The sequence below is a fragment of the Phaenicophaeus curvirostris genome, chromosome 16 (genome assembly GCF_032191515.1).
Source record: "Phaenicophaeus curvirostris isolate KB17595 chromosome 16, BPBGC_Pcur_1.0, whole genome shotgun sequence".
Classification (NCBI taxonomy): Eukaryota; Metazoa; Chordata; class Aves; order Cuculiformes; family Cuculidae; genus Phaenicophaeus; species Phaenicophaeus curvirostris.
The window spans coordinates 8754719-8771736 of NC_091407.1; the positions used below are offsets into that span (position 1 = coordinate 8754719).

Here is a 17018-nt window from a genome sequence, read left to right on the forward strand (position 1 = left end):
ATTGGACGAGACGCGCCGGCTGGAGGCGGGGCGAGCGCCGATTGGACGCGGCGCGCGGCGGAGGCGGCGCCGATTGGACGCGACGCACCAGGCGGAGGCGGAGCGAGGCGCCGATTGGCCGCGGCGCTGCTCGGGGGGGGAGTCGCGCGGGGCAGGGGGCTGCGATGTAGTCGCTCGGCGCCTCCCCGGCTCGGGGCCCGCGCCGAGGAACCGGGGGCGGCCCCGACCCTGCGGGTCCCCTGCGGGCTGGAGCGGGGAGAGGGCGCCGAGCGGCACCGGGGGAACCGCGCGGGCTGGCACCGGTAAGGCCGGGACCTCCGCGGAGCGGCGTCCGTGTCCCCCTGGGGTCCGTGTGGAGTGGCGTTGGGGTCCGTGTGGTGTGACAGCCGGGTCCCTCTGGAATCCATGTGGCGTGATACCCCTATCCCTCTGGAATCCATCTGGTGTGGCATCCGTGTCCCTCTGGAATCCATCTGGTGTGACATCTGTGTCCCTCTGGGATCCATGTGGTGTGACATCCGTGTCCCTCTGGGATCCATGTGGTGTGACATCCATGTTCCTCTGGAATCCACGTGGTGTGACATCCATGTCCCCCTGGGATCCATGTGGTGTGACAGCCGGGTCCCTCTGGAATCCATCTGGTGTGGCATCCATGTCCCTCTGGAATCCATGCGGTGTGGCATCCATGTCCCTCTGGAATCCATGCGGTGTGACATCCGTGTCCCTCTGGAATCCATCTGGTGTGACGTCCATGTCCCTCTGGAATCCATGTGGTGTGACATCCGTGTCCCTCTAGAATCCATCTGGTGTGACAGTGGTATCTCTGCAGCACCCGCACGTCTCCAGGCCCTGCTCCCCGCCTGCTTTCCCGGGTCCCTTTGCTCCCTCGAGGTGCTGGCCCATCCCCAGGCCGTGGCTGGAGGCTCTTCCCGCCCCGCTCATTCGATTCCCCCTCGCAGGGCGCCGGCCATGGAGCCGGGCACCATCGACAACCTGTCCATCCTGTACCAGAGCTCCGACTTCATTGTGGTCAACAAGCACTGGGACATCCGCATCGACAGCAAGATGTGGTACGAGACGCTGACACTGCAGAGCCAGCTCAAGTACCGCTTCCCCGAGCTGGCTGACCCCGACACTTACTACGGATTCAGGTGAGCAGCCAGGGTCCAAACCAGGCTTTACGCTGGCTGGGGACTCTGCTGAGTCCCAAACTCCTGTCTCCTCCCCAGGTTCTGCCACCAGCTCGACTTCTCCACCAGCGGAGCCCTGTGTGTCGCACTCAACAAAGCAGCGGCAGGAAGCGCCTACAAGTGTTTTAAAGACCGGCTGGTGACCAAAGCTTATCTCGCCCTGGTAAGCCCATCCCACCAGATCCTACTTCTTGACACGTCTCCTGAGTTTGCAGACCTGCAGCTTGGCCTCTGCTGGAGGCCGTTCCTCACCGATGACGGAATGAGTCCCCGTGGTTGGTTTGCAAACCATCTTTCTGCCTCACAGGTCAGGGGCCACGTCAGCCAGAGCCGGATGACGATCCGCTACGCCATCGGGAAGAACACCACGGAGGGCATGACCCACATGATGTGCATCGATGGGACGGAGGGTGAGCAGCTCCCACACCTTGCCTGCCCCGCCTGGATCACCCGGGCTGTGCTGCAGGGAGCTGATCCCATTCTGGATCTCATTGTAGGCTGTGAAAATCCTAAGCCTTGCCAATCGGAGCTGATCGTGCTTGAACATGGGTCCTACAGCGGAGACCCAGTAACCAAAGTGCTGCTGCAGCCGCTGACAGGTGAGAGCTCAGGGCTGGGACAGTGCGGGGAGCTGCAGCCCTGGGAGCTCAGAGCTGGGACAGTATGGATGTGGCGGGCTGCAGAGCCTCCTCCCATGGACCTAGGAGCTCTGATGTGTCTCACGGGACCAGGCACAGCGCAGCGCCTGTCTCCAAAAGCACAAGGTGGCGAGGCCAGACAGGCAGAGGTGCTGCAGCAGGACCTGTGCGTGCAGCCCTGGACCTCGGCTCCAGCATGGGAACGTGGTGCAAAGCGAAGCCTAAAAGGGCTGAGCAGAGCTGAGAGCTACACTCAGCTTGCAGAGCACTTGAGGGGTACACAAAGCGCATGGTCGTGGCACTTGGGGACATGATTTAATCGGCACAGTGGGGTTGGGCTGATAGTTGGACTGGATGAGCTTAGAGGTCTTTTCCATCCTTAATGATTCTGTGATTTGGTTCTGTGCCTGCGGGGGACAAATGCCATTTGGTGGTTGTCACCTCACAGCCCTCAAGGAAGGTTTCAGAGATAACCTGTGTCCCTGATTGATTCCTCCGCTCCTGCTCTCCCCCTAGGTCGGACTCATCAGCTGCGGGTTCACTGCAGCGCCATCGGCCACCCCATCGTGGGGGACTTCACCTACAGCCACAAGAAGGACAGCAGCCCCTACAGGATGATGCTCCACGCCTACTACCTGCGCATCCCCACCGGCAAGGAGTTGATTGAGGTCTGCGCACCCGACCCCTTTGTCACCGCAATGGACAGCAACTGGGTGCCCCACCACGTCATTCACCGGCTGGATGAGACCATCCAGGAGCTGAAGGACAAGATGACGCAGAAGCAGGAAGAGGAGAGCCAGGAAGCCGTGCTTGGTGGCAGAGGAGAGGAGGCACCAAGTGAAGCCAAGAGCCCAGAGACGGAGGAGCAGCGAGCCCAGTGTGAGCGGTGGTTGGCCGAGTGGGCTTTGGAGTGAGCACAAACCACACCTCTGCATTTCCAGCCCAATGCTCCATTCTCGTCCCAGTGGGTCTCCTCAGAGCCCAGGGCTGACTCCACATCTGCACTTTCCATGGCTTCCCTCGCTTCTGGGGCTGGGATCAGCCAGATTTTTCGCAGCGATTAGGATGGGTTTATTTTCTAATGTGCACGTTATCCATCTGGCCACTGGGTGCCCTTTTCCTAATCCTGGCCCTCAGCAGCAGAGTCAGTGTGTCACCTACCGGCTTAGAGTGACCCCAAAGCTTTACATCCCCATCCCAGGGCTCAGGCACAGCCGGGGCAGCACGGATGGTGTCCTTGCCACGAGTGCAACAGGCGATATCTAAAGGATATGGATGCTAAAACACAGTCCAGCCAAGGGAGAGGAGAATGTGCTGGATGCAGCTGTGGTGTCTGTGTCCCTCATTCGCTTTGCTCCAGGCTGCTGCACTGGCATCCAAATTGTTGGGAGATGAGGAGGCTGAAGTGCAGCTGGGGGCACAAAAGCCCCCCCCTTTATCCCAGGATGGTTCCGGGTGTTTTACCTGTGGTGCTGGGCTGTGTGATGGGCGCAGTAGAGGTCCCTGCCTGCCCGTCCCCACCCACGTGCTTTCCTCCTGCCTCAGCCCACATGGGATTTTTTAAAGGTTTGGTGAAGGTGAGCAAGTTGGTATGAATAGATTTTAAACTTTTTTCAGGTTTCTATGAGACGGATCTAGTCTTTTAGCAGTTCTGAAATACGGGTGGGCTCAGAAATGCTTGTATTTTTGGTACTTCGGTGGTCAGAATAGGCAGCAGCCCAAAGCTTTTTTAATAGATCTTATTATTCCTCCCTTCCAGCATCACCTTTTCCCAGCATCCACTTGGGTGTGGATTAACCCCTGCTGACAGGACAGAAGACATGACCCCTTTCTGCTTTCCCCACACAAGGGGGATGATAATTATTGTGGTGGTGCCCATGGCTCCTTGCTGGTGGGGTTTCTGCACCGGAGGGCAAGTCCTTCGGGTGGGCAGTTTGGGAGGGCTCTGGACCAGCAAGAGCAGCTGAGAAAGTGGCTGAAGCCGAAAGAAAGGCTGAGGATTGAGGTGAGGAACAGGAAGGAGCTTGTCTCTCATGCTGGCACTTAGGTTTGTGAAATGCAGAGACCTGTAGAATTCAGCACGGAGCCACCACATCAGCACGTGCCTGACGTTATCATCACCCCAAACCCTGCCCCGTTTAAACTGCCCCTGGCAGTTGTTTCACATCACTGATGTTCCTGTCCTGAGGGGGATAAAACCACAGCCCTCTCCTCATAGATGAAATCACTTTGAGGGTGCCAAAACCCTGTGTGTCACCTGTCCTTTGTGTCCCCGGGTGCTGGTGGGTGCCAGCTCACTGCCATTGTGTGTGGCCAGGGATGTGGTGGCTGTCACCTTGTTTTTGTGGCTTGGCCTAAAGTGCTGCCATCACTGCCGGGTGAGGACAGACTCATGGCTCTGCAGGAAACAGCTCTGGGCACCAAGTGAGGAAAATGTGCTTGTGCGGTGGTGGCAGAGGGCTCAGAGGGCTTGGAGGAACAGATCTGTCTCCTTCCTCTCAGGCCCTGTCCCTGCATGTTCCATGTCCCAGGAGTGGCCAGGGAGAGGCAGGCACAGGCGGGTCCCAAAGCTGTAAATTAACGCCATGAACTTGTTTGCCAAAGGGTGAACGTGGGTGCGCGCAGCAGGTCTGGAAGAATTAGGGGTGAGGTTTGCAGTGTCGGAGATGGGACACAACATTCCCATCCTGGAGGACCCAGTGCGGGAATGGTCCTTGCTGCATGACAGTCCCGCAGCCGCACGGCTGGGACGATGCTGCTCTGGCCACGGGGCCGGTGGTGGCAGGCAGGGGTGTGTGGGGACACGCCGGTGCCCATGCAGAAGGGGACAGCGATGGATCGTCCTGGCTTGGGGACTGGCGACCATCACTCGCTCCACCAGCTGCTGTAAGGAGCCCCCTGGACTCTGCGTCACCCTTCGTGTGTTCCACTTTTACCCCATATTGCTGCAATATTGAGATAAATACATATTTTCCTTACTCTGCAGAGAGGAGTTTTTTAGGTGCCCTTCCCGGCTCGCCTCCCACGCCGTGCCCGTTCCTGCTGTCCCTTCTCTGCCATCACTGCCACGGGGGCAATTTGCTGCATCATGTGTGAATCTACTCATGTGTTTGCAGCAGGGGTGGGTTGTGAGCGGGTGTGTGTGTTTCGTGATGCTCTGTAAAGCTTCCAATAACCCTTAGTTCTTGTTTGCACATGACCGCAGTAAACCATGACCTGTTTACCCTGCACTTCACCCTCTGGTCTCTGCATCCATGCGGCGCTGCACGGGACGGCGCATTCTGCAGCAGGGCTGGTGCGAGGACCGGGGTTTCCAGGAATGAGCCCAGACCTGCACAGCGGGAGCGACTACAGGACTCCAACCCAGCTGACCTGTTGCGTGAGCAGCAGTGCTCATCCTCACTGCTAAAATGCCCCTGGCCGAAACCACTGGGTTTCTCTACAAGAAAGCCCTCCTGGATTTAATAACTCTGACTCAGGTGACCAAGGGTGCCAGGAGTAACTGGGACAGATGCTGCTGTCCCAGCCCTTCCCTTGCTGGTCCCTCCCCATCCCTGCCCACAGCACCAAAACTAACAGCTGGGATTGTCTTGATCCAAAGAGGGGAGGTGGCAGAAAACCTGATTTTATCATAGAATCATTAAGGTTGGAAGAGAGCTGTAAGCTCATCTACTCCAACTCCACCGTGCTGACCAAATCGTGCCCCAAAGTCCTACCTCTACACATTTTTTTTAATCCTTCCAGGGATGGAGACTTCCCCCAATGCCCTGGGCAGCCTCTGCCAGGGCTTCACCACAGTCAGTGAAGAAATGTTTGCTACTACCCAATCTAAACCTTCCCTGGCACAACATGAAGTGATTTCCTCTCATTCTATCCCTTGTTACTAGAAGAGACCAACACCCACCTGGCTCAACCCTCCTTTCCGGGAGCTGCTGAGAGCGATGAGGTCTCACCTTACCCTCCTCTTCTCCAGGACAAACAGCCCCAGGGCCCTCAGCTGGATCGTGGTGGACGTGGTGACCCACTGTCCTCCTGCCCCAGCCCCCTCTGGCCAGCAAGCCCGCGGCAGGGGCTGTGTCCCACCAGCCTCATACAAACCCATTTCTGTAATTTTTCCATTCCGACAGGAACTATTTTTACAGCAAATCCTTCCAAAATAGAAACCAGGAACACCCGCGGGCGTTGCCCAAGCCCTGGTGCTGCAGGACCGGTTGCTCCAAAGGGGAAAGAGACGGGGACAGTGGCTGGGGCACCAGGGGATGGCAAACCCCACTCAGCACCGCACCAGCAGATCCAGCGACCCTTAGCAAAGGCTGATGCCCCCAGACCCTGCTGAGCAGAGGGTGCAGCCAGGCAGCCAGCCCAGTCGATTGCTGCCAACTGCTCTCGCCTTTCCCTCTTCTCAGGATAAATGCACAGAGAATGCGTTTGGTACCGAGCAGCATCCTCTGCATTTTCACCACACAGACTCCAAAAGGCTGTGCTTCCTTTTTTTCAGTCCTTGTGGCACGTCCTGGATGGAGTTTCAGAGCAGGATCATAAATTATTGGGTGGAAGCTGGAAAAAAAAAAAGAAAGGGGACGTTCATGGCCAGGGGAAAAAGTGCAGGTGGGAGGGAAGGGGTGCTGAGCCCATCCCCGAGGACCAGTCTGTTCTGCAGCCTCTTGTTGTATAAAATACATTATAAAATGTATAATAGCTCAAAGGTTGTCTCTGAAAGGACCTGTGTCTCCATCAGGAGCATAGAAATCACCAAAGCAGAGGATTTCACTCATTTGCCCCCAAGTTCAAAGTGACCCTTTACAAGGAAGAAAGAAGAAAACCAAAACCGGGAGCGAAAGCAGCTTTACAAAACACTATTGAGAAACTGCCCCGTCACACCCCGTTTCAGAGCTCCATCCCCACCCCGGCACAGATAAGTGCCGAGCCATTCCCAGCCCCCACAGCTGGGTGAGCATCATCCCTGGGTGAGCAGCGCTGGATCCTCATCACCCAGCTCAGTCCTCCCTGGACGGAGAGCGACTCGAAAAGGCCGCTGGTGGGATTTAGGGAAGGTAAGTCTGAGTGGAAAGATAGCTTCTAGCTCGCAGGGCAATGGTCTCATCGCTCTGGGCAGTGCCGAGTCCATCACTGGCACTTCTAGAGCAGGGATTTATTCCTGTTGAGGGTTTCTAGAGGAGAGGAGTGGAATTTGGTACAGGGGGAGGCAATTCTTGCTGGGGCTCCTCCACTGGATTTCTCCCAGTCTATGCTGGTGTGGTCCCAGGTGAAGCTGGGGGATGGAGGGGACAGAGAGGACAAGTTATTGCGGAGTTTCTTTTGCTAATGGATGGAGAATGAAATTCTGTTTTCTGCTATCTGGGATTTAAAGTCTCTCCCTGGCTTGTGGGGGATTTTTTGGGGAGTGCTCACAGAGCACAGGTGGGCTCACTGACCTGCTTTGCTTCTCAGCCCCAGCGAGGAGATTGCCAGCAGGACCATTCCCAGCCCGACCAGCACCACCCCAGGGTGTGTTACACGCTCCTTGTCTACACTCTGCACCAACCCAACCCAAGCTGAGGACGAAGCCCCAGCACAGGCAGCATGGTGTGGGCAGCCCCAGCAGCTCCAGCTCTCTGCCTCCGTGAGTTACAGCTTATCCCCCCAAATCTGAGCCTGCCTGGACCCCCACGCCTGTCCCAGGATCCCCTTCCACCCTGGGCACTGGAGATGCTCCAGCCTGCCCTGCTTTCCGTTCCCTGCTCTTGTGCTCCCATTGGCATCCACGGGTGGTCGGAGTTTGTCGCAGCCAGCACCGTGTTAGAAATTGATACAAATAGATTTCCGGGGGCAGATTTGTCACTTTTTGTCTTCTAACCCCCTCCATGACCCACCCTGGGATGTCCAGGCCGGCTCAGGCTGCAGGGCAGTACAGGGGCTGCTCTCTGCATGAAGGTCATCAGCACTTACTAATTAGTATTAAATTGGCAAAGAAAAGGCCCATCTTAGACTTTAAACCTGGAGCTGCTTCAGAAGAGCCCCAGCTGCCTGTACACGCTGCCGTGGATGTTTCATAACCTGCTCCCTTTTCATTGCAGGTTTCTCCACACACCTGGTGACAGCAGCAGCGGTGAGTCCCCCGCCGCCCACTCCGGTGGCTCCGGACATGCCAGGGCTTTGCCAAAGCATCACAGCTCCACTGGGAGCGGCAGAGCTGCCTCAGCTCCCCCCCTACAACCCTGTCCTCAGCTCCAGGGAGGCAAAGCCATCACCTCTCTGCTGGCATTGGGTGGCCTGTCCCTGTCCCATCCCATCCCTCCCTCGCCCCTGTCCCAGCAGCCCCCCGTCTTGCTCCCCAGCTGAGGGCTGGGACCCCAAACCTGGTGGGCACCTAGAACCCCAGCCCTGGGGCAGCAGGGGTGGCCTCGCTGGTGAAGGGTCCCCACTCCTGGGGGCTTTTGCCCCTGCATGAACCCAGGGCAGCCTTGGGGCTGCTCCCATCCCCACCCACCGGTGGCTTGCGGGCAGCAGTGGGTCGTGGTGCCCCCAGCCGGGTCAGATCCCATTCCCTGCTTGGTCTTCTCAGCGTTTGAGCATCCCCTTCCTCCTCCCCAGGCTGCCCTCATCATCGGAGCCGTCCTGTCCGCCAGCGAGCAACACGCCCAGTGAGTACCAGCCACGGTCCCTGACGAGTGGGGGTCTCAGGGGGCACGAGCGGAGGGTCCCGTGTGGGTGGAGGTTGCGTTTCTCCCTGCATCCATGTCACGGCTACCACACTGTGACAGGTTGCTTGGGCTGGAGAGGATTTAGAGCCTTGCGCAGCTGGTTCTGGTGCTCCACCCGGGGCTGGGATGTCACTGGCATCGGTTTGGTAGTAGCACAAACACAGCCCCTTTATTGGGCAGATGTGGGTGCAACAGGAGCCTCCTCTGAGCTAAAATCTGGGCTCTGCTGGTTTCTCCTTCTCACAAAGCCTGGGGTATGGTCGGATCTCTGCCATGTCCCCGGGGACAGGCACCCTCAGCCTGCAGGGCATCCCCTCCAGCACCACCACGGGACGATTTTATGATGCCTCTCGTTATTCCCACTTACCGCACACAGCCCCGCTCAGGTCAAAAGGGCATTTCCCAAGGGAATGAGCCGGTTTGTCATTCTTGGGGTGTTGAGGAGCCAAAGTAGACAGTGAAACGCAATTGTACTTCCCCACCAAAGCCTCTCAGCCTCGGTCCCGCAAGGTTTCCCGTGCCTCCCAGCCAGCGACCTGCCTGCTGCCGACATCCTCGCGTTTGCCCAGGGACTGCAAAATGGAACAGAGGAGCCGAGCGCTGCCCAGGTGGGCAGGGGTGGGGGTCACAGACCCCACAGAGCCCCACGGGGTGTGGGGAGCTGGGGTGAAGGGATCCTCACCATCATGGCATTGTCAAGCAAAGGCTCTCTCTGCCCAGCTTTCCTGCCTGGCCCGGCTGCTCGATGCTAAGAACCTGACAGCTGATTTCAACAGGTACCCACCGGACCTGCTGCTCTTCTTCGAGTGAGTATGGAGGGCAGCGCACGGCTGGGGTTTGGGGCTGAATCCCACCGTCCAGTGCTCACTGGCACGGCCCTGGCTGTGGGGCAGGTGGGAGATGAGCATCACAAAAATCGCCTGGGTCTGAGGCACCTTCAAACCCGCATGGGGCATTTCAAGCCCTGCAGACCCCCCATTCCCCTCCCCACCCATCTCCGATGCTGGGGCCACGCTGGCCAAGGTGTGAGATGCATGGGGCCTCATTCCATGCCCACAGCATCCTCCCAGGGTAAAGGGAGACCCCCAGCCCCGTGCACCCCAGCAGCTCCTTGCTTGAAAGGAGGGGACCATTTAAAATCATAGAATCAGAGAATCACCAGGTTGGAAAAGACCCACCGGATCATTGAGTCCAAACATTCCTATCAAACACTAAACCATTCCCCTCAGCACCTCGTCCACCCGTCCCTTAAACCCCTCCAGGGAAGGGGTCTCAACCCCCTCCCTGGGCAGCCTGTTCCTGTGCCCAATGACCCTTTCCATGAAAAGTTTTTTCCTAATGTTCAGCCTAAACCTCCCTGGTGGAGCTTGAGGCCATTCCCTCTTGTCCTGTCCCCTGTCACTTGGGAGAAGAGGCCAGCACCTTCCTCTCCACAACCTCCTTTCAGGTAGTTGTAGAGAGCAATGAGGTCTCCCCTCAGCCTCCTCTTCTCCAGGCTAAACACCTCCAGCTCTCAGCTGTTCCTCATAAGGCCTGTTCTCCAGTCCCCTCACCAGCTTTGTTGCTCTTCTCTGGACTCGCTCCAGAGCCTCAACATCCTTCTTGTGGTGAGGGGCCCAGAACTGCCCCCCAAAAACAACATTAAAGCTCTCCTACCCAGACACGATGAGACTTTTGCCCTGTTCCTCCCTGCCGCGCTGACTCTTGTTCCCCACAGCTTGGCCAAGGTGAACATCACGACCTGCGGAGCGTTTTACAGCCAGGCTGCCCGCGGGAGGCTGGCGCTGCTGCCCAGAGGCTCAGCCCAGCGGCGGGCACTGCTGCGTGGGGCACTGGGCTGCCTGGTGAGTGGGGGCTGAGCTGGGGGGCAGGGTCCCTGCGCCCCTCGCCAGGCGTTTGCATGGAGGTGGTTTGCATCTCCCAGGGTGTGAGGAGCAACCGCCTGCGCCCTGAGCAGCTCGAGAGCCTCGGAGCACTGGTGTGTGACATGGAGCCAGAGACCATCGCCGCCTCAGACCCCACCATCCTGGAGAATCTGAAGCTCTGCCCAGAGCTGACAGGGGCGCAGCGGGATGCCCTCAACGCCGTCCTTCTCAGGGGTGACACCGTGTATGGGTAAGGACTCTTCATCTGCTCTGATGGGGGTGGGTGATGAGCAGGAGGATGCTGGACCCGTGATGCTGCTGGACCCATGAGGATGCTGAGGTGGTCCATCTCCCACAGGGACCCTTTAAGCTGGGATTTACAGACCCTGCAAAGTCTGGGGCCGCTCGTGCTGGCGTTGAATCAGACCACGCTGAGCTTGGTGGCCAAGGTGAGCGCCCTCCTCAAGACCTCGGGGTGAGTTGCCCATCAGCCAGCCCTGAGGCTGCGGGACCCCAGCACCCTCTGTCCCCGGCAGGCAGTGCGAGAGGCTTTCGGCAGGAGTATCGCAGCCACATACAGCAGCCAGGGACGTTCCCAGCGGGAGAAATCCCTGACCCTCCTCAGGACCTTCGCAGAAATGTCAGCTCCATTTCATCCCAGGCTGAAGCGGAGCACAGACCGTGAGTGTTTCCCTTTGCTGTTCCCAGTCCAGACCAGTTCAGAGCTCCTAGGGGGGGAAAACACCCCCAGACTGGTTGGCATCTGAGTGCCAATGGGGAGGGGCACTGCGTCCGACTGAAAGCTGTGGGAGTCCCCCTAAAGTAACCAAGGAGGTGGAGAAAAAATGTCCTTACAGCACACTGGGGTGTTTGCTCTTACATGGGAGCAGGAATCCGGCAGCCAGGAAGGAGCTGGAGGGGAGAAAACTGCTGGGCAGGGGCAGCACCAGGGGAGGACGCTGCAAGGATGGTCCCGTGGGTGCCGTGAAAAAGGGTTCACCTTGCCGGAGCAGTTTTAGTTGCCTTTAAATAGGACAAAACACACATGGCCTGGAGAAATAACAGATTGTTCAGGAATAAGCGTAAGGAATGAAGGCAAAAAGTCACCTTCATGGGCTGGGACCCAGGGGAGGAGGCTGATCTGCAGTCCTGCCCGGCAGGATGGCTTGAGCTGTGTTCTTGCGATTCCCTGGCTGTTCTAAAGGGACCTGTGGCAGGACCAGGGCCAGGCAAGAGGGAGGAAAATCTGAGCCTGACATGTGCCCTCCTTGCCCGCAGGCTGCCTGTCTGCACCCATCACGGCCAGCACCATCTCCGACCCCCTCTCACTCATCGACTACACCAGCGAGCAGTTCAACCTGTGCCTGAGCAATGAGGTTTTAGAAGCAAACCTGCAGCCTCTAATGGAACAGCCACTCACTGTGGAGTACCTCAGGGTTGTGAAGAAAAAGCTGGAGCAGGTGATGGGTGACTCAGGGTGGGAGCCCCCACGCAGCCCCCAGCTCATGTGGGCACGGTCCAGGATGGGCGAGACCTGCTGTGGGAACGGGCATCGCCGGCTGCAGGGATGAAGGCACCTGAGAGGTGCCCGTTTCTGCCCAGCGAAGCCCGAGACCCTGAAGTTCAGCAGCTGAGGGAGAGAGGCAGGAGGGTAGGAAAGAGAATGGGGAAGAGTTGGGTGAAGAAAGCATGGTGGGAAGCAGGCAGGAAGGTGATGTTTGTCATGAAAGCACAAAGACAAAGGTTCACCTGTGCTCATCCAGCTGCCAGAGTTCACCTTGGTGTATGGAGGGCACCTCAGTCTTATTAGAATCATAGAATCACCAGGTTGGAAAAGACCCATCAGATCATCGAGTCCAACCATTCCTATCAATCACTAAACCATGTCCCTCAATGCCTCATCCACCTGTCCCTTAAACCCCTCCAGGGAAGGTGACTCAACCCCCTCCCTGAGCAGCCTGTTCCTGTGCCCAATAACCCTTTCCATGAAAAGTTTTTTCCTAATGTTCAGCCTAAACCTTCCCTGGTGGAGCTTGAGGCCATTCCCTCTTGTCCTGTCCCCTGTCACTTGGGAGAAGAGCCCAGCTCCCTCCTCTCCACAACCTCCTTTTAGGTAGTTGTAGAGAGCAATGAGGTCTCCCTCATTGAGACAGAAGGAGAGCCATCATCCTCCCTGACCTTTTCTGCCTTGCTGCCTGACAGATTTACCCATCGGGGATCCCAGAGGAGCAGCTGAGGGTGCTGGGGCCTCTGTCCCGCCTGTACACAGTGGAGGAGATCGGCCTGTGGCCGGTGAAATCCAGCAACACGCTCTCAGCCCTGCTCAACCCCTCGGATGGCAAGTGGGAGGCTTCCCAGGTAAAACTGCAGCAGGAGATGGGTGCTGGTGAATCCAAACCAGGACCACAGGGTGGCCAAGCCCAGCTCAGGGCAAAGGCAGCGCCTGAGGGCAGCACGGTGGTTCTACAACCCACAAACCTTCCTGCTGGAAGCATCTTCCTTTCCTCCCTGCGTGCAACCACATCACTTGTGTTTCTCAGGTTCAGCAGCTGGTGAGCAGGTACCTGGCCCTGGGGGGCACCTTGACCGGGCCCCTGCTTCAGGAAATTGGTGGAAAACAGCTGTGTAACCTGCAGGAGGAACAGATTGCGAAAATCCCTCCTGAAGCCATCAGGTAAGCCACACTTCAGGGATGCTTCTCAGTCCTGCGAGGCCCCTGGGACTGCAGGGGATGCAGGTGGTGGAATGGCAGATCCCCACCTCCATTTCGGCTCTGCTCGCTCACAGGCAGCACGGTGGGATGGCCGCATCCCGCTCCCAGCTCCTTCCCGAGCCACCAGCACCATGAGCAGGGACAGACCACTTGTCTCCCCTGGCTTTAGCTGTGGTTTGGGTTGGTGTCCCTCGCTCTAACCTTTGTCCCTTCCTCTCCCAGGACTGCTGGACAACTAGACATTTCTTCTTGCTCTCAAACCAAGAAGAACCAACTCTATGGAAAGGCCAAGGAGGCCTTTGCTGACCAGGCTGGCACCGCCAGGGCATATTATTGCTGGATTTGGCCCTACCTGGGTAGGTGTTGGGTAACTCTTCCTTGGCTGGGGGGATTTAGACACACTAGAGACACATCTAGCAGCCTCCAAAACCTCTCCAGAGTGTCTGCATGTGGCTAAGCACCCCTTACGCTTTCTTTAAGGTGGAGCTCCAGCGAAGGACCTGAAAGGCTTGGCCAAAGCTGGGATTGCTGTAAACATGGACATTGACACCTTTCTTGCCTTGAATCCTGATGAAGTGCAGGTACGTCCTTGCTACGCTGCTGTCCTTTTACCTGCTGAAGGGCAGGGCTAGTCCAGGGCTGAGTAGTTGGGTTTGAGGCTGGTGCCCCATCAGATCAACAATTCTTTACTTTTTCACCTTTTGCATTTCACTTTTCTGTTGGAAGTTCTTGCTCTGCGGTCCCACTAGGAAAGCATTTTGTGGTGATGCCACCTGTCAGTATGAGCTAGGGTGACGTTACCCGTGTATTGCAGGAACTCAGTGTCACGGATGTGAAAAATCTTCTTGGGGTAAACCTCCCTCAACTGAAGGAAGCTGAAAATGAGACCTTGGTCATGCGCTGGGTGAAGAGACAGTCCCAGCGGGAACTGGACTGCATCCTGGGCATTGGCCTGCAAGGGGGGATGGAGGAGCCCAGCTCTGCAGGGACAGCCACCCCTCCTCACCCCACTGCCTTGGCCAATGTCACCCCAACGGCCACCACCCCCATGCCAACCACCCTCCTCACTGTCTCCACCCCTGTTATCATTAGCAGCCACCCTACCAGTAATTTAAGTTCTGGCCCCCACAAGGTCACCACCCCAACTCCCCCTAAGACCACTCAACTCAGCACTTCCCCCCGTGCCTTCACCCCTTCCCCCAGTGCTGCTGTGAGTCCCGCTGCCACTTCCACTGCCCGACCTGCTCCTACCACCAGCTCCACCATCCCGTGCTCCACCCACCCACCTGCCACCTCGAATAAGTCCTCCACCCACCCACCTGCCACCTCGAATATGTCCTCTCCCCCCACCACTCCCCTCCTCCTCACCACCATCCTTGCCACTGTCAGTCCCAATACCACCTCTCCCAGGTCTGTTCCTCCCCCTGCTGTCACACAAGGTGCCACCACCACCACCAGCGTTGTCACTAACTCAGCTGTTACCACCCATAATACCAGCAACCCCCTGGCATCCACGAGCCCCCCAGCACCAGGAGGTACCATCCACCCAACTCGTGCCACCCCCAACACCTCCACACTGAGCACCCACAATGCTCCCAGCACCCTTCTCCCCAACTCCACCTCTGCACCCTTTGCCACTGCAGCCACAGAAATGAACCTCCCTCCCCACAAGCCCACCCCGATTCCCAACGCCACCATCTCTACCCAAAAGAGTGGTGTCTCCTCGGTGGCCAAGACAACAACACCAGCTTGCAAGACCGATGCCCCTCCAGCACTTTTTGGCTCCTCTTCCACTACCACCAGCAGCAACACCACTGAGAAAACATCTGCAGCCGTGCCAGAGCCACCAAGATCGACACCTGGTGGATACATCAACCTGCAACCTGAACCTGGTAAGGCAAGAATGTTCAGAGTCAGGAAAGGCTTGGGAACCAATGGTGAGGCAGAAATCAGTAGCTGACCCACCTTTCTCCTGGCCAGATGTGCTGTACCAGTGTGCTGCTGTCCACACAAAACCCCCAGTAATTACTAGGGACATCCTTAAAGGGCAAGTCCAACTCCTGTCCCTGCCCAGGACAACCCCAACATTCACACCGTGCATCTGAGGGCCTTGGCCAAATGCTTCTGGAATATTGTCAGGCTTAGTGCTGTCACTGCTTCCCTGGGGGCTGTTCCTGTGCTCCACCATCCTCTGGGTGAAGAACCTTCTCCTAATGTCCAACCTAACCCTCCCCTGGTCCATCTTCCTGCTGTCCCCTCGGGTCCAGAGAGAAGAGCTCAGCACCTGCTTCTCCTCCTCCCCTTGTGAGGAAGCAGCTGAGTTTGAGGAGGTCTCCCCTCAGTCTTCTCTTCTCCAGGCTGAACAGATCAAGCAACTCCAGCTGCTCCTCATACAGCTTCCCCTCTAAACCCTTCACCAACTTCATAGCCCTCCAAAGACTCAGTCCCGCTGGCTTTTCACAGCCAGGGGACATTTATAACCAGGGTCAGGGCAGTGCCTGCAGGTGTGGACAACATCACAAACATCTGCAAAGAGCTGTCCTGACACACGCGATCCCCTGAGGAACTCAAATCCCAAAGCAGCTCTGCTGCCTTCACAGCCCACGTGTGCTCTTTCGCTGGACAACCCAATTCTTTCTCATCTGTCTTCTCCATCTAGGATCAGGATCCAGACTCTCCTGCCTGATGCATGTCCTGACGACAGCCGTGGGGACCTCACTGCTGCTGGGGCTCCTCTGACCCTGCTGCCTCCAGCACCGCACTCGCTGGGTCCCTCCTTTAATTTTCACCACCCTGCAAAACAGCAGTGCTGGCAAATTCCCTGCTGAGAAGCAGGAACCCAGGAGGGGAACACAGTTTGGACATTTGATACCAGCACAGAATTTCCTTATTATTTATGAGTCTGGGCAGTGAACAGAGGAGATATTTTTCCAGCCCAAAAGGCACCTACTAGCTAGTTGCTCTAGATAATGCACCAAACAGCAATACTGACTGGTCTGGCAATGCCTTAAAGCTGACAGCAGGGCCAGTTCTGCACCCAGAGTGGTGTTTCACTTCAAAGCAGTCGCACTGGGAGCTGTTGAAACACTGGGACAACTCAGGGATTTGAGTTCCTAGCCATCGATAACATGGCCCAGCAGCAGTCTGGAAGCTCAGGGATTCACTAAATCACATTCAACTTTCGTGAACCGACGAGATTTTTGATCAAGATTTGTTCAAACTACACTGAGCCTCGTTAAAGGGATGATTAACTGAAGGTTGTTTATCTTGGTAGCTGTTGCAATGCTACATAATAAAACTGTCAACTTTTTTTTCTAATCAAATGTGTTCTTCAAGGTGTTTAGTGCTTTTTATTGTGTTTTTTAAGGCCAGCTTAATTCTAAACAGTTTCCACTTCTCTTGTTCTCACTCTCTTCATTATCTAGTGTTTCCTCCTCTAATAGCTCTACCACAAGAGAGTGTTTCTCCCTTCAACATGCAGATCTTCCATTTACTGATTTCAGTCTTGATAGGCTGAGGAGATTCTTGTGTGTCTTTTGATGGGAGTGAGCCAAGGCACAAAGAAACAAACCAAGATTTCTCTGAGGGAATCAATGCTGTTAAAATGCAGACTCTCTTTCTTCCTCTGGGCTCTCTCCCATCCAAGCAACATCCCAGCACCGCAGGATGCAGGCACTGGGGAAGAATCTCGTCACCCAGAAGTCTGCACTAAAGGACACACCAGGCTGTCCTGTTCTCATGGACAACGAACATCTATATCTTTGCAGGCTCTCCTCCTGGGGCAAAAGGGGATCTTGGGCCGGATACTGGCTGAGCCTTTTTGGACAGAAATTCCCAATGAGTGGGAATTAAAAAAGCATTGAAAATTTTATACAAAGTCCATACCTCCCCTCCCCATGAGGAAGCTG

At 56.7% G+C, this 17018-nt stretch overlaps 2 protein-coding genes across 3 annotated transcripts; both read left to right on the plus strand.

The window, feature by feature from the left end:
- Positions 1-219: 219 nt before the first annotated feature.
- RPUSD1 (RNA pseudouridine synthase domain containing 1) lies at positions 220-5058 on the plus strand. 2 transcript variants are annotated; one of them, XM_069869877.1, is made up of 6 exons: positions 220-302; positions 960-1151; positions 1230-1353; positions 1498-1600; positions 1688-1789; positions 2345-5058. In XM_069869877.1, exons 2-6 carry the CDS (start codon positions 970-972, stop codon positions 2740-2742), a joined length of 909 nt encoding a protein of 302 aa, XP_069725978.1. In that variant the 5' UTR covers positions 220-302; positions 960-969; the 3' UTR covers positions 2743-5058. The 2 variants fall into 2 exon arrangements, with proteins under 2 accessions (XP_069725978.1, XP_069725977.1); XM_069869876.1 differs by having other exon boundaries at positions 276-302; positions 1012-1151.
- On the plus strand, positions 5040-16417 carry LOC138727770 (mesothelin-like protein). Its single transcript, XM_069870537.1, has 17 exons — positions 5040-5207; positions 6235-6259; positions 7906-7937; positions 8336-8472; positions 9020-9140; positions 9253-9338; positions 10250-10376; positions 10457-10647; positions 10756-10846; positions 10934-11078; positions 11676-11857; positions 12600-12755; positions 12938-13071; positions 13333-13466; positions 13591-13691; positions 13925-15002; positions 15770-16417. Exons 1-17 carry the CDS (start codon positions 5040-5042, stop codon positions 15847-15849), a joined length of 2988 nt encoding a protein of 995 aa, XP_069726638.1. The 3' UTR covers positions 15850-16417.
- Positions 16418-17018: the final 601 nt, after the last annotated feature.

Coding starts and splice junctions, on each gene's coding strand:
- RPUSD1 (XM_069869877.1), top strand. CDS start 970: ATGGAGCCGGGCACCATCGACAACCTGTCCATCCTGTACCAGAGCTCC. Junction 1,601..1,687: donor GTGCATCGATGGGACGGAGG/GTGAGCAGCTCC, acceptor ATCTCATTGTAG/GCTGTGAAAATCCTAAGCCT. Junction 1,790..2,344: donor GCTGCTGCAGCCGCTGACAG/GTGAGAGCTCAG, acceptor CTCTCCCCCTAG/GTCGGACTCATCAGCTGCGG.
- LOC138727770 (XM_069870537.1), top strand. CDS start 5,040: ATGACCTGTTTACCCTGCACTTCACCCTCTGGTCTCTGCATCCATGCG. Junction 9,141..9,252: donor AGGAGCCGAGCGCTGCCCAG/GTGGGCAGGGGT, acceptor CTCTCTGCCCAG/CTTTCCTGCCTGGCCCGGCT. Junction 11,858..12,599: donor TGAAGAAAAAGCTGGAGCAG/GTGATGGGTGAC, acceptor GCTGCCTGACAG/ATTTACCCATCGGGGATCCC.